The sequence below is a fragment of the Prionailurus bengalensis genome, chromosome A2 (genome assembly GCF_016509475.1).
Source record: "Prionailurus bengalensis isolate Pbe53 chromosome A2, Fcat_Pben_1.1_paternal_pri, whole genome shotgun sequence".
NCBI classification, from domain to species: domain Eukaryota; kingdom Metazoa; phylum Chordata; class Mammalia; order Carnivora; family Felidae; genus Prionailurus; species Prionailurus bengalensis.
In genome coordinates, this window is record NC_057348.1 from 17,226,425 (window position 1) to 17,248,779 (window position 22,355).

The following is a 22,355-nucleotide window of genomic DNA, read 5'->3' on the forward strand; positions in this document are numbered from 1 at the left end:
TAGCTTCAGTGTCTCCTCCATGCCAGTGGAATCTTCGATTCCCTCTCCTTTATTTCAATTTTTATAGTTCTACCTGCTCTTTAAAATCTACTTCAAATGTCGCCTTCTGATTAACACTTTTCTAACTATTTTCCTGCTGGCAGTTAAATCTCCTACAAAATTCCTTAGTATTCTATAGTTTTCTTCTGGCACAAATATAGGACCCAACCCTATAATTCAGTATCTGTAAAAACCACAATTTTGTATTCATTTCCCCAACTGTGCCTAAAAGGGATATAAAAGAAGAGGCTAGGGAGTGGATAAATCTTCCTCGAATGAATAAGTGAAAAATGTCCTATGTTATGCTTTGTGAAAATTATACCTTATACCAGCAAAATCCAAATGGCTGACAGAATCATCTGTAGCTCCCTGAGAGGGATCAAAGACAACAGACAAAATAAACCCAAACCGTTATGCTACGAAAGGCATGCTCTCTCTGTGTCTTTTCTGTTGTAGAAGAATTCAAACAGACTTTCACCTTTTCAGGCTGCTGAACATCGGTATCTGTTTCCATTTTTTCCTCCTCAGCCCCTTCTACGAACAAAAGAATAAGAACAAGTAACACAATATGGAAAAAAGGTAAAAGCTTTCACACAGCTGTATCTGAAATACAACTATGCGCAATAATGAGTCTCACAACTGTAAAGCTCACAGAAGTCCAGCATAAAACACAAACTTCATGATTGTATTAATTTAAAGTTCAAAAACAGGTGAAAGTAATAGTGTTAGAAATCAGGACAGCAGTTAACCAAGGAAGGGGTGGGCAAGCAAAAGTGGGATAAAGGAGGGGCCTGAGGTGCTGGTAATGATTTGTTTCCTGATTCTGGGGCTTTTTACATGAATGTGTTTAATTTGTGAAAATGCATGGAGCTGTCCAATGAGGGCTTTTATTTTCTGTAGGTATAAAAATAAAAACCTCAGGGGCGCCTGGGTGGCGCAGTCGGTTAAGCGTCCGACTTCAGCCAGGTCACGATCTCGCGGTCCGGGAGTTCGAGCCCCGCGTCGGGCTCTGGGCTGATGGCTCAGAGCCTGGAGCCTGTTTCCGATTCTGTGTCTCCCTCTCTCTCTGCCCCTCCCCCGTTCATGCTCTGTCTCTCTCTGTCCCAAAAATAAATAAACGTTGGAAAAAAAAAATTTAAAAAAAAAAAAATAAATAAAAAAAAAATAAATAAAAACCTCAAAAACATTTCAAGTAAAAAAGAGCAAAAAAAAAAAAAAAAAGCCCCAAATAATTTATTTAACCAATGCTTAATGAGTGTGTGCATGTGTGTATCTTTTTAATTTTTTTTAAACATTTATTTAAAAAAAAAAAATTTTTTTTTCCCCAACGTTTTTATTTATTTTTGGGACAGAGAGAGACAGAGCATGAACGGGGGAGGGGCAGAGAGAGAGGGAGACACAGAATCGGAAACAGGCTCCAGGCTCTGAGCCATCAGCCCAGAGCCTGACGCGGGGCTCGAACTCACGGACCGCGAGATCGCGACCTGGCTGAAGTCGGATGCTTAACCGACTGCGCCACCCAGGCGCCCCTTAAACATTTATTTTTGAGACAGAGAGAGACACAGCATGAACGGGAGAGGGAGAGAGAGTGACAGAGAATCTGAAACAGGCTCTAGGCCCTGAGCTGTCAGCGCAGAGTCTGACGTGGGGCTCGAACTCACGGACCGCGAGATCATGACCTGAGCTGAAGTCGGTCGCTTAATCGACTGAGCCACCCAGGCACCCCTATATATCTTTTTTTTCCCTGTATTATCTTTTTTTATATTTATTTTGAGAGAAGACAGAGACAGCGTAAGTGGGGGAGGGGCAGAGAGAGAGGAGCCTAAGCAGGCTCTGAGCAGAGACTGACTCGGGGCTCAAACTCATGAAACTGTGAGATTAGGACCTGAGCCAAAACCAAGAGTCAGATGCTTAACCGACTGAGCCACCCGGGCGCCCTGTGAGTATATATTTTGAGTCAAGCACTGGAGAACTACTGCAGAGCTAGGTATTCACTGAGCATCCAGAGCATCACATACTGGCCAGAGAAGACACAAACCAACAAGTCTACCACATACATGCACGCATGAGACCCTGTGAGAAGCACAGAGGGCACAACCGTTTCAATCAGGGAAGGATAGATGGTTACGTGAGCATTTTCTAGGTGGACATGGTTGACAGGGTGGGTAATACAAATATAGAGAAGGACATTTCAAGGAAAGAGACTGAAAGACTCAAGGGTGCCAGGGAAATGTCGTTGGTGATGACTTTCAAGGGGAAGGCAGATAGGAAAAATCAGCAGGGAGATAATGCTGGTAAAAGTCGCATGAGGAAGAGCCCTTAATGTGGTACTAAGGGAGTCTTAACTATATCCTATAGGTAAGAAATTAATCAAGATTTCTAAAAAACAAAAACAGTATAATCAGAAATGTGCTGACAACTCAGAGCCTGGATCCTGTTTCCGGATTCTGTATGTCCTTCTTCTCCGCCCATTCCCAGCTCTCATTCAGTCTCTCTCTCAAAAATAAATGAACATTAAAAAAAAAAAAAACCCAAAACAAAAACAAATATTTTACATATGATGAGGGTTTGCTGTGGTTTTAAATAAAAACATCTAAATAACCTACAGCTTAAATCTTTATAGTATCCTCTTATAAATGATAAGACTAATAGTATTTGTCATCAATGAGAGTATTTAAACATATTTAAACAAACATATTTAAAACTAACAGTGTTAAAGTTATTGAAAAGGAAAATCCCTCTTGCTCTAAGTCTTGCAGGTGGAACCAGACCTCACTTCCAGAATTCTGACTGACCAGGAGCTCCAGGGGATATGGTAGTTTGGGATGTCATGAATCTCACATAAGTTAGAAGATTACAACCTTCTAAAAAATGCCAAAAGGCTACAGTACCAGAAGTGAGACCAGAGTGTGGAAGAAGTGGGGCCAGGATCTATAACTTGGATCCTGTATCTGGGATCAAGTATTTGGAAAACTGGAGGGGAAGGGTCACACCCAGACATATTTGCTTGTAGTAGCTCACCGTCAGGAAGCTGAGCCCTGGACTAGCCAACTCAAGGGCAGAGAAAAGAAGCCAGGATTCCTACACAGAGCCAGCCATAGGGTTGGCCAATGGGATCTCAAGCCAATGGCAAAAACCCCTAGCTATGAGAAGCAACATCCTCTGCAGACAGTCTTTCCAATGCCAATTTTAGCCGTTTAGAGCAAATGCCAAGAAAGGAAACCACCAAGACTGGGCCGAAATATTAATCAACAGTTTCAGCACTCAAGGACTGCCAATAGGAGATCTGAATCCCGAACCTTGGCACAGCCATGGATGCAACAGATAAGTAAAAGAGAGAATCATAAAGATCTCTAACCAACAAAAAAATATTAGAGATATGCAGAGATTTTTTAAAAAACCCTAAAGACCAAAAGTTTTTCTAAATGCTTTTATCCTTCAGTCCAGTCGTCTGCAGAGGCAAAAAAACAAAATGAAACAGGACACCTGGGTGGCTCAGTCAGTAGAGCGGGCAACTTTGGCTCAAGTCATGATCTCACGGTTCAAGAGTTCAAGATCCACGTTGAGCTTGCTGCTGTCAGCACAGAACCCACTTCAGATTCTCCATCCCTCTCTCTCTGCCCATCCCCTGCTTGTGCTTGCAAAAATAAATAAAACATTAAAAACAAAATAAAACCAAAAAAAATTTTTTCTAGAAATGAAGTCAGAGAAAAACAGATTAAACTGGGTGAGAAGAAAATCACAAAACTATAAAACACATCTAAAGAAATGATCCACACAGAGACTACTGAGATGGGAAATATGAAAGCATGAAAGCTAAGCTAAACAAAATCAACAGTGGCTTTCTTCCATAATACAGCCATCAAAAATAGAGCATTATTAGAAATAAAGGGTGACAATGTATGAGAAAAAGGTTTAATTCACTAGAAAATGATTAACTTTTTATACTGTTAAACCTAATAAAAGAGTGTCAAATGTGTAACACCAAAACTGATAGAATGGTAGGGCAGAAATGAAAATGTGCCTCACAATAGGGATTTGAACATACTTTTCTCAATTTCAAGCTCATGTGCAACATTAAAAAATACTGATCACAAATTAAGTCAAAAAGCAAGTTTTAACAAATTTTGAAAAGTCAATGACACACAAGCCAAGGTTTCTCACCATAATACAATAAAACTACAAGTTTAAAATATACACGTAATTTCTCTGTGCTTAGAAATAGAATTTTGGAAATCAGTAAATATAACATGAAAAGGGAAATGTAAAGTCTTCTTAAACTTACATTAGAAAAGAAAAACATGCTCAATGTTTACACATTGTGTTCTTGATAAGCAGGGAAATGGTAACAGAATATAGAAGGTACACAAACAACAAGAAAAAAATCAAAGAAATATAAAGCAAAAATATAACAGAGATAAAACATACACAATAGAGAGAATCAATATACCCCAAACTTGGTTCTTTGAAATAATAAAGGCAATAAATCAGTGTGACACATCGGGAAAAGAGAAAGAAGTCACAAAATAATTATATTAGGACTGGAAGAAAGGTCCTAACTATTAATAAGTCAAAATGGAAGTGACAAAGTACTACGAAAACTTTAATGCCGAATAGAAAAATTAGATTAAATGAAGAAATTACTGGGGCACCTGGGTGGCTCTGTCAGTTAAGCGTCCAACTCTTGGTTTCAGCTCAGGTCACGATCTAACGGTTTTGTGAGTTCAAGCCCCACATCAAGCTCTGTGCTGACAGTGAGGAGCCTATCTGGAATTCTGTCTCCCTCTCTGCCCCTCCCCACTCGTGCTGGCGCACGCTCTCGCGCTCTCTCTCTCTCTCTCAAAACAAACAAATGAATGAATGAATGGACAAATTATTAGAAAGTATTTTACCAAACAGATTCAAGAAGAAAATAGAAATCCTGAGGAGTCCCATAAAAAACAAAAAACAAAAACAAAAACAACTGGAATAATTAAAAAATTTAAACCAAACCACCACAGGTCCAGATGTTTTTACTGGGGGAATTCTACCAAACTTTTAGGGAAGGGAGGATTATAATGTTACTTAAACTTTTCTAGAGAAAAGAAGAGAGAATACCCCTCCTCATTCTCTGAGGCTAGTATAACCTTGATTCACAAATCAGATACAGACAACAAATAATGAATATTAGAGGCCACTAGGCTAAATCTCATTCATAATCACAATGAAAATCTCCTAAGCAAAAAATCTGAAAACAGAACATGGCAGTGTATAAAAAAGGCAATACATTATGACAAAATAATAGGATAGTATCGGAAAAGTAATTTAAAATTTATAAATCTGTAAGTTTATAGACTTATTTGATCACACCCATTAAGTGTCTGATAAAACTCAGTATCTTTCATGACAAGCTCTTGGAAAACCAGGGATACAAAAGAAGTTCCTGAGCCCTCAAAACTGTTATCGATAATCCTAAAATGAATGTCTTCCTTCCTGGAGAGATGCATACAGTATTTCCTTTGAAATCAAGAGTAGGACATGGGTAACAGTATTACTATTTCCCTTCAATACTGCCATGGAAGTTGTAGCCCAAAGTGTCATTTAAAAAAAAGAAGAAAAGTAGTTATGATTGCAGAGAATAAAACTGTATACCTGAAAAAATCTGCAGAAAAGTTACTAGAAATAATCACAGGGTTTAGCAAGATGGTTAGCTATAAAATTAACATACAAAATCAACCACATTTCATATGTTAAAAATCAATTCCAGGTAAAGACACATGAAAAAACAAAAGCTAAATGGTATCTTAAAAGTGGTAATCATAAAATAAAGGACTAACTTCAGTCAATTAAAATTAAAGATTTCTTTTCATTAAAAGATGCCAAAAGGAAAGAACATGTAACCGAATGGTAGAAAACACATGCAGTACAGCAACTAGATCAACAGTTAAGATTTCTAAAGGAAATCATAAAAAACTATTAAAAAGTGACCAAATAACAAAAATAGCTGTGTTACAGAATGATATATGTATGCCCAGTAAATAGAAGATACTCAGATCAGTTATACAGAGATGCGTAATTTGAAACCACTATGGACTTCCAAGCCTCCAGAACAGAGACATAAATGTTGTTTATAAGACAATTAAATAAATAAATAAAACCACAATGGAATGTCACTTTATACCTACTACTATCAGCAGAGATTAACACTAGAAGTGTATGATCAAGTGTTACTGGATGAAGTGTCAAGTGATACACTTGCTTTGGGGAAAAAACCCAGAATTTCCTAAAACCCTGTAACTCACAGATTGATCCACAACAAAACAAGTTATACAAGAATAATCAAGGTTCGATGTTCAAAATATTCAATGCACTAACGTTCCTTTATCAAAAAATTTGCCTTATGAAGAAGCGATACCCGAATTAAACGGAGGACTGAGTGACTCCAACTCCTTGTCTCAGTTGTGGCAACTAGTCCACCAAGCACACGTCAAGGAGCAGTGGTGCCCTGTGGGGCACGTACAAGGTTGGACACGTGTCTGAGAACAAACAGGAACAAACCAAACTGCCCACCAGTAATAGAAGAATGGATGATTAAACAGGGCTGTAATCACACAACAAAATATTTTACAGCAGTGGAAATAAATGAACTGTGCCTATGTGGATAATGTAACTACATGGATACGCACTGAAAACATAATAGTAAAACAAAGTCTCAGAAGTCTAAATAAACCATGTTTTATAAAGCTGAAAAACAAACAAAATTACACCTAACATGTTAAGCGCATCTTTCATCTTTTTTTTTTTTTTTTGGCAGTGAGGGGCAAGAGCGCAAGAGACAGGGAGAGAAAATCTTAAGCAGGCTCCACATCCAGGACGGAGCCCGACACGGGCTCAATCTCACAACTGTTAGTTCATGAACTGAGTTAAAATCAAGGGTCAGACACTTAACCGACTGAGCCACCCAGGCGCCCCAAGAACATCTTTTCTTTGTGATACAAGTCACTTAAAAAGTAGTAGAACAAGATTCAAAATTTAGGATTTTTAGTGCTGGCGGCAGGAAGGTGAGAAGATAAGGGAGAAAGAGATGAAAATTACTGCGAATGCTCTATTTCTTAGTTCAGATGAAATATGTAACACGCATTAAGACACATTCAAATATTAACAATGAAGAGATGTGAACAAAAACCAAACACAGGTGGGGTTAACAAAAACACAACAAAACACCCTAACTTCCTAAGTTACTATTAATTGAACGTGCACTGGGCCACCTTTGCTTAGTCAGCTTAATTACAGACTGGGTATTATGTGGGAGAAATGCAGTATTTTTCAAAAAAGATAATCTGCTTAAAAAAATTTTTTTTTTCAACGTTTATTTATTTTTGGGACAGAGAGAGACAGAGCATGAATGGGGGAGGGGCAGAGAGAGAGGGAGACACAGAATCGGAAACAGGCTCCAGGCTCCGAGCCATCAGCCCAGAGCCTGACGCGGGGCTCGAACTCACGGACCGCGAGATCGTGACCTGGCTGAAGTCGGACGCTCAACCAACTGACTGCACCACCCAGGCGCCCCTAGATAATCTGCTTTTAAATAACTACCCACAACCTACAGCTCCAGATTCTAAAAGATTACACACTCCCCGTGTCTACTGTAAGGCAAGTCCAACTTGGTATTAACTCTTTTAATTAGCTAGGAGTCCAAGATGAACAGTTACATAATATTAATATTTATTCACATAATGGTGGTACAGTTAAAGATACCTTCTCTAAGACAAGCACTCAGACCTTTAACAAGACATCTATTAAGAGTTAATTATGAGTTGTGTATTCCTCAAGATGCTATGTGGAGGAGTATGTAAAGTGGTTTCTATCCTACAAAACATTTTTTCAAGCTGCTTTCAGACATCTTGGAAAAAGAAACGCAAAACAACAGCTTCTCTTTGGTCTGAATTCTGGTTGGAACTGTAAATGCTTAAGAGGCTGCAGTCCCTCACATATGCCATGTCATCTTGTTGATGTCTACAAACTAGATGGTTGGAAATCTTTCCCTACAAATGTGTGGTATGACCCATGTCTGCAAAGATAAATGAAGAGGATACTAGAATGAATAAAATAAAAATCCCAACTTAAGCAAGTAGACATCTAACATAAACCAGTGGACCATGCGCCCAACATAAAAAGGAGGAAAAAATAAAAACTCCTTTGACTTGTAACTGAGCTATGAGGGGAATGCCCGGTCCGCTAGGGGAAAATAACATCATAGCTCACAATCAGACCTTATGCTAGAGCAAGGGCTCTGTAAAGAGCAGATAGACAGTAACTATGCTCAGATTTGCAGGCTGTGTAAGTCTTAGCTGCAACTATTCACTTCTGCCACAGGAGCACAAAGTCAGCCATGAAAGCAGCCTGAAGACGAATGAGCATGGTTGTGTTTCAATAAAACTTTACAGACACTGAAATGTGCATGTCATATAGTTAGTACGTGTCAAGAAATAACATTCTTCTTTTCATTTTTTCCAATCATTTAAAAATGTAAATACTACTCTTATTTATTCTGGGCTAAATAAAAACAGGTGGCAACCTGGATTTGGCCCAAGAACCAAAATTTCCTAGCCCCTGCTCCAGAAGAAGAGGGTGAGTTCTGGATCCAGACTGTCTCGGTTTGAATCCTGTCTCTGAATTTACTAGCTGAAACGACCTTGGTCAAGCTACTTAGCTGACAAATGCCTCATTCTGTTTATCTACAAAAGAATAATAATAGTTCATAGTGCTAACGATTAAATTATTTCGTGCAAAATGCTAATAACTGCCTCATAGTAAGTACTCAACAATATTAATATTATTAATAAATACAGTAGGCTGGACCCCAGACTTATCTATTAGCATAAGCCCTTGCAGTGGCCTTTGGCACCGCCTCAGTGACAACAACAGAGAGCTGTCATTCTGCCCTGAATTTCCAAAGGTCCTTCCCAATCTGGTATGTCATCTGTGACTTCCGGTTCCTGTGACTTTTTTTTTTTTGGTTGTTGGAAGCTGATTTTCTTTTTTCAAAATTTTATTTAAACTCTAGTTATTTAATATATAGTGTAATACTGGTTTCAGAAGAATTCAGTGATTCATCATATATAACACCCAGTGCTCATCTTAACAAGTGCCCTCCTTAATACCCATCACTCATTTAAAAAAAAAATTTTTTTTTCAACGTTTTTATTTATTTTGGGACAGAGAGAGAGCATGAACGGGGGAGGGGCAGAGAGAGAGGGAGACACAGAATCGGAAACAGGCTCCAGGCTCCGAGCCATCAGCCCAGAGCCTGACGCGGGGCTGGAACTCACGGACCGCGAGATCGTGACCTGGCTGAAGTCGGACGCTTAACCGACTGCACCACCCAGGCGCCCCAGCCCCATCACTCATTTAACCCATCCCCCACCGACCTCCCTCATCAATCCTCAGTTTGTTCTCTATCATTAAGAGTCTCTTATGGTTTGCTTCCCTCTTTTTTTTTTTTTTTTTTTTTTTTTTGAGAGAAAGAGGGCACAAGTGAGGGGCAGAGAGAGAGAGAGAAGCGGTGCTCACCCAGGGCTCATGTTTTTACCTGAAGCGGGGCTCGTGCTCACCTGATGCAGGTCTCAAGCTCACCGGAAGCAGGGCTTGAGCTCACCCAGTATGGGACTTGAACTCACAATTTGTGAGATCACGACCTGAGCCAAAGTCAGATGCTTAACAACTGAGCCACCGAGGCACCTCCTCTTTTTTTTTAAGTTTATTATTTTGAGAGAGAGAGTGCGATCAGCGTGGGGGCAGAGAGAGAGAACATCCCAAGCTGACTCCTCATTGTCAGCGTGGAGCCCAATGTGGGGCCCCAACTCACAAGCCTCAAGATCATGACCTGTGCAGAAATCAAGAGTCAGACGCTTAATGAACTGAGCCACCCAGGTGCCCCCCACCCAACTCTTTTTTCCCCTTTCCCATATGTTCATCTGTTTTGCTTCTTAAATTCCACGAGTGAAATCATGGTATTTGTCTTTTTCTGACCTACTTATTTTGCTTAGTATAATACATTCCAGCTCCATCCACATCATTGCAAATGGCAGTATTTCGTGTATTTTGATGGCTAAGTAATATAGATATACACACACATACACATCTTCTTTATCCATTCAACACCCGATGGGACACGGGCTCTTTCCATAGTTTGGGTATTGCTGATACCATAAACACTGGGATGCATGTACTCCTTCAAATCTATATTTGTATCCTTTGGGTAAATACCTAGGAGTGCAATTGCTGGATCATAGGGTAGTTTTATATTTTAACATTTTGAGGAACCTCCATACTGTTTTCCAGAGTGGCTGCACCAGTCTGCATTCCCACCAACAGTGCAAAAGTGTTCTCCTTTCTCTGCGTCTTCGCCAATACCTGTTGTTTCCTGTGTGGTCAATTTTAGCCATTCTGACAAGCGTAAGGTGGTAGCTCATCATGGTTTTGGTTTGTACTTCCCTGATGATGAGTCATGTTTAGCATCTTTTCATGTGTCCATTAGCCATCTGGATGTCTTTGGAAAAATGCCCATTCATGTCTTCTGCCCATTTCTTAACTAGACTATTCCCCATGTGACTTCTGACTTTCCTGTAAAGGGTCAAGGAGTGTTACAGAAGCACATGCCCTTGTCCCATTCTTTTAAAATGTTACTAATGGGTCAGGGATAGCCGACCAATCTGACCTACCAGGGGTCAGCAAACTATAGTCCTCCTGCCTATTTTTGCAAATACAATTTTATTAGAACAACAGCCACACTCCTTTGTTTAAATATGGTCTATGGTTGCTTTTGCACTACAAAGGCAGATCTGAGTAGTTATGACAGAGGCCGGTATGCAAAAGCCTGCAATTTTTATCATGTGGGCCTTTATAGAAATGTCTGCTGACCTGTGACAGAAAAATTCATGCTGTGATAGTTCTGCCTATGAATGAAGATACTCAGGAGAGGTCTACTCTCAAATTCTCAGTTTTCAATGTTGGGAATTGAGGGACAGTGGCAAATAGGGGATGTGACCAGAACCCATGAAAATGCCTACCAAGGTGGTCATATTCTAGGGTGGACCTGTTCATCCTTGACTCATGGTTTTCATATCCTTTTACAATCCCCTTCCCGTGAGTGTGAGGCAAATGTGATGGGATTTTCATTTATATAAGATCCTGTCTTTTTACTACACTCACTCTAGACTCTCCTTGCCAGCTTGATGCAGCAAGCTGCCACACTGGGGAAGCCTACATGGTGAACAACAGCGGGTGGCCTCTAGTAGTTTAGGGCAGCTTCCAGCTGACAGCCAGCAAGAAACTGGAACCTTCAGCCCCACACCTGGAAGTAAATTGATTCTGACAACAGGCGTGAACATGGAGGCGGATTCTTCAGTAGTCAAGCCTCCAGATGAGAACACAGACCAGTCACCACCCTGCGTGCAGCCTTATGATATCCTCAGCAGAGGACCCAGTAAGGCTGTGGCACAGACTCACGGAAGCAAGGAGATAAATATATCTTGTTTTAAGCCACTAACTTTATGGTAATTTATTATGCAGCAATGGATAACTATACACCTACTGAACTTCTGAATGAACCTCAACCAAAGATGAGAGGTAAATTAGCTGGCATCCGTGACAGCAGTATCTTCAGACACTAGGAACAGGAAATGGTACTGCCAGTCTGGTTCCACTCTATCCCTTGCCCTGTCTCCCACAGATGCAGCACTGATATCACAACTGGCTCCGGTCCTCTGCCTCCACGTTTGCTCTGTGCCCCCAAACATGCTTTAGCTTGAGGGGTATGTGTTGCTCTCATCCTTAGAGAGCTGAGCTTCTGTCTCCTCCCATCACCAAGCCAGAATGCTGTCCTTCATGGGCACCATATCTTTTTCCTAGCTTCTGCCATCAAGTGCTTCCTGCTCTAGTGAGGATAATACTGCCAGCAAAACCAGAATGAGGAGATCTAGAAACCATCTCCTAAAGAGTTGAAAGAACTGGGAAAGTTAGTGTGGAGGACAGAACAAAATGCTTGCAAAAGTAATAAATAACGATGATTTGGTGGGAACTCTTCTATTTCCTGCACGTCATCTGTAAATTGTCAGCAGGTAATTTCTTTTTTTTTCCAACGTTTTTTATTTATTTTTGGGACAGAGAGAAACAGAGCATGAACGGGGGAGGGGCAGAGAGAGAGGGAGACACAGCATCGGAAACAGGCTCCAGGCTCTGAGCCATCAGCCCAGAGCCCGACGCGGGGCTCGAACTCACGGACCGCGAGATCGTGACCTGGCTGAAGTCGGACGCTTAACCGACTGCGCCACCCAGGCGCCCCATCTAAAATAGACTGAATCCGGGGCGCCTGGGTGGCTCAGTCGGTTGAGGGTCTGACCGGCTCAGGTCACGATCTTGCAGTTCGTGAATTCGAGCCCCACGTCGGGCTCTGTGCTGACAGCTCGGAGCCTGGAGCCTGCTTCAGATTCTGTGTCTCCCTCTCTCTGCCCCTTTCCCGCTCATGCTCTGTCTCTCTCTCTCAAAAATGAATAAACGTTAAAAAAAAAATTAAAATAGACTGAATCCTGTTATTTCTCTTCCCTGGGGACTTTTCAATTTCCATGAGGTAAAAGCCCTTCAAAATCACCCCCCCCCCCACATCTATACAGCTGCACCTGGTCACAGTACCTGCTCCCCACAGACTTCTTGGCATTATTTCCAGAATAATAATGTGTTCATCCTTTTTTTCCTTTTTCATTATTGTTTAAAAGGTTACCTCCTCTGTGAAGCCTTCCCTAACTGACCCAATCAGAACTTGTGTTTCTTCCACATGCGCCTCTTTCTATAACTGTATTCGTTTCTTTCCTTCCTTCTTACCTACCTTACCCACCTACTTACAATGTCTCCCCACCCTAATGGAATATCCTTCAAGGACAAGTGTTTAATTCAGTGATTCATAAAGTGTGGGCCAGGTACCAAACCCCCTCCCCTGGTCATGGAAATGTCCCCAAGGTCAAAACTATTTTTATAACAACACAAAGATTGTTATTTCCCTTTCACTCTCATCTCCCACAAATGTGGAACGTGGCTTCCCAGAGGCTGCATGACACATGATGATGTCAGCTACAGCGGACGTGCACCTGTGTATTGTTCTGGTTTAAAAGTTTCTGTTTTAACTTCTGATACAGTAAATAGCAACAGATAGAATTCAAATAAATTAACACATTTTGGGTTCCTCATTATTTGTAAAGAATATAAAGAAGTCCTGAGACCAAAAGAGCTTGAGAACTGCTAGTCCTATAGATTTTGTCTTCTCAGGGAAGAACAAAATAAGGCCCATGGTGGGAACTCACTCAACCCTTCTGGAATCTGATCGTGTCATTCTCTGCATTAAAGTCCAAGCATTCCATAGAGCTGCCAATATACAGTCCAAGCTTGCATCACCCTGTCACTCTCTGTGACTTTGCTCCAATCTAGCTGCGCATCTGATCTCTCCATGTCCTTATTTGAACTCTGGGTTGAGGCTAACCTGGTTTACACGTCCCACCCTCTGTACAACCTTCTGTTACCATCTTTGTGCCTTTGCTCACATTGTCCTACAGAACCGAATACTTGCTCCAATATGGCTCAGTGACCTCCTAAATCTTTTTCAGCGTTCAGCTCAAATCCCTTCTTTGTGAAGTCTTCCCCAGTCTAAACTTACATGTCTCTTTGTGCTAACTCTTACAGCATCTCCCAAGTCCAGTCCCCCTTGAACAATTAATACTATGTATGCTTCATTACATCCCCAATCCTCCCAACACAGAATGATTTTTTCCACGTATGTGTAGCTCATCACAAAAAAACAGTCCCAATTAATAGAGGATCTACTTATGTCCTATATAGTAGCCCACAGCAAGAGATCTCTAACAAGTAACCAAAAAGCCTAACTTGATAAAGTCCCCCAAAAGCATTACATAATTGTACTACATAATGGAAGCCAATTTCTCCCTAAAAATATGTATCCTACCATTTAGTAAATATGGGTCATTAGACAAGTCACTTAAATTCTAGCCAGTATGAGCTAGTCCCTAGATGTTAAGTGTCCAATTATGAGCTCCTCAGAAGTTTGACTCTATCCTTCACTGCCTCTTGAAATAGGTCTGAAAGAGCCCTTCAAATAGAACCTTGACAGAGAGAAGAGAGAAGCCACTCCACATGATGGAAGTCTGATGATCAAATACTGTTCTACTGTTTTCTTAGGTTCACTAGCCTCGCATGTTTCACGCATGGTGTTTTAGAAGTGCCTGATTTGTAAAATGGTATGAAGTCCTCACAGTGAGAAGAATGAGGCTATTTATAAGCGATGAATAGTATCTCAGGCAAGAACTGTAACAGTCACTTCTGGGCTTTCAGTTCCGAGAAAGTGACCCTTTCAATATTATCACTTTCAAGATGTTCTTCTTAATCTCCTGATGGGTTAGAGACTAGTTTTTATCCTTCGTGAAAACCAGAAGTGATTAATTGGGTTCCTCCACACAGAACTGTGACAAATGGCTCAAGACGCATTCTTTGGAGTCCTGTATTCCACAGGATGTCAAGGAACCTGGTGGACAATCCACTCAGTGACATAAAAGAATCTTCTCTGAATATTCTATTTGTGACTCAATATCCCTAGAGCATACATAGTCAACTGTAAGGAATAAACATCATTTAACACAATCTTTCAAATTTCTCTAAGCCAGGATTAAGATACATAAATCAATTCACAGTAGCAAAAAATTAAATAAAGAAAACCAATACCTGAGATCATGAAATGGAAAGTTACCAAGGTTAAGTCTTTGACAGACTCTTGAACATGCATGTAAATTCCAACTCCCTGGGGGAAGGACGGACAACCAAAAAAGGGACTAAGATGCACTGCACTACGACAATCATACAGGAAAACGTCCTTATTCCTAGGAGATGATGCATGCTGAGCGATCTAGAGTGCAAAGAATCATGGTATCTATAACTTACTTTGAAATAGTTCACCAGAAACAATAAAATAAAAATCATTTAGACTGCTGGATAGATAAATATGGCAAAGTTGAACCTAACTAGTAGGCACATGAAATATCACTGTGCTACAATCACTATTTCAGTATTGTTTGGCTACAAGTAAACACGTTATTAGAAAGGCTATTTTGTTTAGACCCCATGTTAATTAAAGAAAAATCTAATAAATGTGTTTAATAAAAGTTTTCTTAGGGGGCAACTGGGTGGCTCAGTTGATTAAATGTCCAACTCTTGATTTTAGCTCAGGTCATGATCTCACAGAGACTGAGCCCCAAGTCAAGTCTCGAGTTGAGCTCTGTGCTGATGGCTCAGGCCTGCTTGGGATTCTCATTCTCATTCATTCATTCATTCATTCTCTCTTTCTCTCTCTCCCCCTCCCTCTCTCCCCCTCCCTCCCTCCCTCCCTCCGTCCTTCTCTCTCTCTCTCTCTCTCTCTCTCTCTCTCTCTCTCTCTCTCACACACACACACACACACACACACACACAAAGATAAATAAACTTAAAAAAAAAAAAGTTTTTGTGGTGCCTGGGTGGCTTACTCAGCTGAGCATCCAATTCTTGATCTCGGCTCAGGTCATGATCTTGCAGTTCAGTGGGTTAGAGCCCTGAATCGGGCTCTGCACTGATGGCACAGAGTCTGCTTGAAATTCTGTCTCTCCTCTCTGTCCCTCCCCCACTTGTGCACGCACACACTCTCTCTTAAAATAAGTAAACTTTAAAAAATAATAAAAATTAGGGGTGCCTGGGTGGCTCACTTGGTTGAGCAACCGACTTCAGCTCAGGTCATGATCTCACAGTTCATGAGTTCAAGCCCCATGTCGGGCTCTGCACTGACAGCTCAGAGCTTGGAGCCTGCTTCAGATTCTGTGTCTCCCTCTCTCTCAAAAATAAATAAACATTAAATAAAAAATTAAATACAGTAAAAAAAATCTTTGATTTTCAAATATATTACATAAGTTATTTGGAAAATAAATCAACAACTCCTAGATGTGTGGTATTCTCAGCCTAATAGAATGAGTTTTAAAAATACAGGTCAGACTAATGCTCTTCTGCTCGAACCTCCTCCCCCCATTGGCTCCACCCTACCTAGAGTAAAAACTAAAATGTTACAGTGGTCCACGAGGCCCTCATCATTTCCCATGACCTCCTCCTCAGTGCAATCCAGCTACTTGTCCATGATACCCCCTTGCTATCCCTCAACTATGCCAGGCAGCTCCCATCTCCTATCTGTACACTGATTGCTCCCAATGCCTAGAGCACTCTGACCTTCCTTTGCCTCATTTACAGCTTCGTCCAAATGTCACTTTCTTGATAACATATTCCCTGACCTTTACTTGAAAATCGCAATTCCACACACTTCACAATTTATCTTCATACCCTGCTTTAATTTGTACCATACCACTTATCAACCAACAAACTGTTTCTACATATTTATATTTAATTTACACAATCTATGTTTTTATATACCATATATTTCATCTTCCACCTTGAAAAGATACAATCCTGGGGCACCTGAGTGGCTCAGTCAGTTAAGCTTCTGACTCTTTTTCGGCTCAGATCATGATCTTGAGGTTTGTGAGACAGAGCCCTGTAGCACAAGGAGTCTACTTGGGATTTGCTCTCTCTGCCCCCCCCCCCCCCGCATGCACATTCTCTAAATAAATGAATAAACAAACAAACAAACAATTCTTGCAGTTGCAGGTGGGGATTTTGGTCTGCTTTGGTCAACAGTACCCTAGCATCTAAAACACAATGAAACAACACAGTAACATAACACATTTACAGTCTTATTTATCCCTATGAGTTAAAAGAAAAAAAAAAGTCTAGCTTAAGACGGACCTCCCATTCAAGAATGCTTATGCGGTATAAGCTCATACACTGAATCACTCTGATGAAATTTTGCCGTGGGTTTCTTAGCACTTGATCTTGTAGAGATGAATCATCCAGCTGCTCTTCCTGGTACATGTGCCTGTCTCCTTATACAGCTCCTATAGGTTTATAAGAGGGTCTGGGTCTTTCCCCATTATATTTCTCATAGGATGTAAGGCAGGACAGTATGATGGAGCTATCAAGTCTTTAATAATCCTTCTTCAATGAATGAAAAATGCACAGACGCACCACATATGCTACTTCTGGCAGCATGCTACAATAAAAAGAGGGTGAGCTTTAGGATCAGAGATTTAGGTTCAAAATGTAGCTCCGATTCTCACAAGTCTATGTAACCTGCCAAAAACTTTCTTTCTTGGTTTTACAATAAAAACAATACTGCTTCCTCCAAAGAGTTATCCAGAAAAGAAACTCAAAGGATTAATCAGAAAATTCCTATATAATGTGTCACGGATATAGATACTCAGAAAGAAATGATGATTTTCAGCACCTTCTGAAAAATGTTTAAGAATTCTTCTTCTTTTTTTTTTTTTTATCTTAACTTCCTTTACCTTCCCCTATAACCCAGGGCAAATAAAACCTGATAATAATTTTAGGTAAATGCAAGAGGTCTCAAATATCAGTATTACTTTTTCTATTCCTAGAATGGTCTCTGACCAAACAAAAACAAAAGACCACACAAATTTAGAGACGTCAGAAGATACTGGTAAATGACTAGAGTGAAAGAGGACAGACAAGCCCCTCCTGATAAGCGAGCACTCGTTTCTTAAATGAAAATAAGAGGTGTTTCAGACCTTCATCTATTTTTACTTTCATTTTACCAAACGCTCCCCCCAATACAAACTCTCAATGAAGTTAGATAGGTTAATGGGAGAAATCCAAGAGTTGTCCTGTATTTCATAAGAAAACTTATTTTTTCCTGTATTATCATTTACCATTGTTAATACATACAAGTTAACACATGGGGAACATAGTAAAATAAATATCACAATAAACAGTATGTGAACCTCCCACTCAAGTACATCATCTTGATAAGAAAAATCCTACACCATTCTATTTCAAATCAGCGTGCTATGTGATAAGGTGCTATTTTGTTATACCAAGTGTCAGTTTAAATGTAAATCTGAGGGGTGTCTGGGTGGCTCAGTCAGGTAAGTGTCCTGACCCTTGATCCTGGCTCAGGTCATGTTATCACGGTTCACGAGATCAAGGCCCTGCATCGGGCTCTGTGCTGACAGCACAGAAGCTTCCTGGGATTCTCTCCCTCTGCCCCTTCCCTGCTTACGCTCTCTCTCCTTCTCAAAAAATGAATGAATGAATGAATGAATAAATAAATAAATAAATATTTATGTAAAATTGATATAGGTAAAGCTTGGTATAATTCCTTCTGGAAACATGCTTGTAATCCAAAGCATTTGTGTATCAAAGCGAATTTCAAGAACCACTGGCTCATACAGAGAAAGACAGATACCATATGGTTTCACTCTTATGTGGATCCTGAGAAACTTAACAGAAACCCATGGGGGAGGAGAAGGGAAAAAAAAAGAGGTTAGAGTGGCAGAGAGCCAAAGCATAAGAGACTCTTAAAAACTGAGAACAAACTGAGGGTTGATGGGGGGTGGGAGGAAGGGGAGGGTGGGCGATGGGTATTGAGGAGGGTACCTTTTGGGATGAGCACTGGGTGTTGTATGGAAACCAATTTGACAATAAACTTCATATATTGGGGGGGAAAAAAAAAAAAGAACCACTGGCTCAATTGTAATTGTGTGATGTTCGGTGTCACGTACTACTCATATTGCAAGATATCACTCATTTATCAAGTTACAATTTATTAGAAATGTTTGCTCATGTTGTGGAACACTCGCAGAATAAGTTACTTGCAATCCAAGGTTTTACTGTACTTTCTTTCCTCTATCTCCCCATTTGAAATGTGAATGAGGGGGCGCCTGGGTGGCTCAGTCGGTTGAGCGTCCGACTTCGGCTCAGGTCACGATCTCACGGTCCGTGAGTTCGAGCCCTGCGTCAGGCTCTGGGCTGATGGCTCAGAGCCTGGAGCCTGCTTCCGATTCTGTGTCTCCCTCTCTCTTTGCCCCTCTCCCGTTCATGCTCTCTCTCTGTCCCAAAAATAAATAAACGTTAAAAAAAAAAAATTAAAAAAAAAAATGAAATGTGAATGAGAAGGAAAGGAGGTACACTGTTAACTTCACATAATTTTGTTGAGCCAAGTCCACAGCAAGAACCATTTGTTATCTCCTAATTTATTTTATTAGTCACAGCTCAATATAAATCACATTAACTATCATAGGTCAGTGTTAAATTATAGAATTCTATTTACAACACATCCCGAAACATTCATGTTACGCTGGTATTTTCTTTATGCCTTACTAAATGGTAAAAGGACTCAAATTCTGTTGCTGCAACTAGTTAAGTATCCACTGCAAATCAGAGAAGTTATCTGATAGGCTATTTCCAGACACTATGAATGAATTTTACTTTTCATGCCATTCAAAGAATCATCCCCTGTCACCTCCAGTGCTACCTGCAGCAGTCTGATCCAAGCTTTGCACACTGTGAAAAGCATACATTCACTACTGGGTCAGACTGAGGTTACTAGATTTTGTTTTTGTCCTCTTAAATCCTGCTAAACTAGAAATAGCTAAGTTTGCAATCTGTTTTTTAACCACTAATTCTCTAGGGTATCACCTACCAAAATTTTAAAAACAGATTTACATGTAAAAACATGTCCCTCATTTTGCATAGTACAGAAACTTCTTTGAATCAAATTAAGAAGGCTGTGCCAATCCTTTTCAATTCCATGACCACAGGGAACCAAAAGACCCTACAAATGAACCCAAACCACAAAAAAGTCGAGGAAAGTGACACACTTCCCAGGCATTCAATAGGCTCAGGCTTCCCCTGCCTGAGCTGGGCACTGCCTGCTGGTGCAGAATCAATAAAAAGCAACAGAGATGTGGCTTGGCTTGCTGATTTGGGTATCTATCTAAGACAAAAATAAGTGAGCTTTCAAACTAAGAAATAGTGTACATACTCTGCTAAGAACAGGTCAATAATTTGCACTTAGAGTTAGAGTGAGAGGTTTTTGATAAATCTGGAAATCTGTTCCCAGACATTATCTACAAAATGTGACAGCAAGACTGACACTTTTAAGAAAGCAGAGGGAACAATAGTGGAAGGACCTATGCAAACCCATGGAGACCATAAAATTTTAAGTTTGAAGAGACCTCACTGATGTCGACTCAAACCACCCAGAACAGAGCACCAGGAGGCAAATGTATCATCTGTGGAGTACTGCCCAGCAATTTTAATTTGTACTTCACATTACCTTTATTCTATAAGAATGTAAGAGACCAAAAAAAAAAAAAAGTGACTGTAGCTGAAGTCTAAGTGTATAAATTGTATGTGACTGAGACAGAGATGGAATCAGGCAAGGTTGACAGCAATAAACGTTTAGCTTGAGTTATTCATCAGAAATTGTTTCAGAATGGGGGTGCCTGGGTAGCTCAGTTGGTTAAGCATCCAACTCTAGATTTCAGCTCAAGTCATGATCTTACGGTGAGTGAGAGAGACCAAGCCCCATGTCAGGCTCTAAGCTGACAGCATGGAGCCTTCTTGGGATCCTCCCTCTCTCTCTGCCCCTCCCTTGCTCATGCTCTTTCTCTCAAAATAAATAAATAAACCTTAAAACAAAAAGAAACTGTTTTGTAATGAATGAAAAGAAAAATATTAATGCACAATGTAAGAAATGTTGGGAATCGGGTGCCTGGGTGGCTCAGTTGGTTAAGAAACATTGGGAATCAACTACTGATAATTCTATACAAAATATCTTACTTGGTGTGAAAATTAGCCTCTTTTAACCTACAGGAACACTGCCATTTGAGAAGCCAGGTACTGCTAAGAAGCTACTTTACTAAAATTTTACTGCTCTCATGATAAATTAAATAAAAATAGATGAGTAAAGTCCTTAATAGCAAAAATGTCATCTGTCCAATATCAAAGACTGGCATAGCTACAGCAATATGTTATAGAGAGTACTTAATCATCATTTTCACATCACAGATGAGAGAACTCAGAGCTAATGAAGGTAAATAGCTTTTGAAAGTCCTATGCCTCTACAGGGCAGAACCAAAGGTACAATCAAAGTCTGCAAAATCCTAAAATCCAACAGACAATATGCTGTCTATAAGAGACCTATCTTAGGTCCAAAGACACAAATAGACTGAAAAGTAAATTAATGGAAAAAGATATTTCATACAAACACAGTAACCCAAACAGAGGTGGAATGGTATGTTAGTATCCACTAAAAGAGACTTTTAGGCAAAAAAGATTACAAGAGAAAAAGCGGTTATATAATGATAAAAGGGCCGATCCACCAAAAAGATAGAACAATGATAATATATGCAACTGACAACAGAGCCTTAAAATATATGAAGCAAAACCAGACAGAACTGAAGAAACATAGATAGTTCAATAATTATTGGAAATTTCAAGACATCATTTTCAATAAAGTAAAGACCAACCAGAAAAATGATAGACAACTTGAACAACACTATAAACCAGCCACACCAAACACACACAGAAAATGCCATTCAACAATAGCATAATGCAAAAGGAATATTTTCCAGGACAATGTATTAGGCAACAAAAGTCTCAGTGAATTTTAGAAGATAGAAACCACACAAATTATCTTCTCTGAATACAATGGAATAAAATTAGAAATCAGTAACAGAAGGAAACCTAAAAACTTCACTAATTGGTATATATTAAATCATTCATTCTTAAAACAACCCACAAGTCAAAGAAGAAACCAAAAGGGAAGTTATAAAACACTTTGAGAAAAATGAACACGAAAATGAAATATGTCTAAATTTATGGATTGCAGTAAAAAGGAGTGCTGAGAGGGATATTAATATGGAAGTCAACATTAATAAATTTCTCAAATCAATATCCCATCCTCCAATGTAAGGAAGTATTAGAAGAGCAAACTTCAGCAAAAAGAAGCAGAAGGAAGAATGAAGATTACAGTGGAGATAAATGAGAATAGAAAAACAATAGAAAGAATCACTGAAATCAAAAGTTGGTTCTTTGAAAGATAAAATTGACAAATCTTTAGATTGATGAAGGAAAAACAAAAACAAAAACAAAAACCAAGAGTGGACCAAAGTACTAAAATCAGGAATGAATATACGGATGTTACTACCAAACTTACAAAAATAAAAAGGAATGTAAAAAGACATTGTGAAAAAAAAAAAGCTTTACTGCCATATAATTCATATACCATATGACCAACCCATTAAAAGAGTACAATTCAATGAATTTTAGTATATTCCCACATACGTGCAACCATTACCACAGTAAATTTTAAAATCTTTCCATCACCTCAAACAGAA

The 22,355-nt window shown here is 39.8% G+C and overlaps 1 protein-coding gene across 4 annotated transcripts in view; it reads right to left on the minus strand.

The window, feature by feature from the left end:
* SMARCC1 (SWI/SNF related, matrix associated, actin dependent regulator of chromatin subfamily c member 1) overlaps positions 1 to 22,355 on the minus strand; it is a 177,755-nt gene that overhangs the window by 51,321 nt on the left and 104,079 nt on the right. For all 4 annotated transcript variants that reach the window (XM_043587288.1, XM_043587289.1, XM_043587290.1 and 1 more), the window contains exon 22: positions 518 to 573. In XM_043587288.1, the coding sequence (XP_043443223.1) occupies positions 518 to 573 (56 nt within the window). The remainder of the gene's footprint in view (positions 1 to 517; positions 574 to 22,355) is intronic.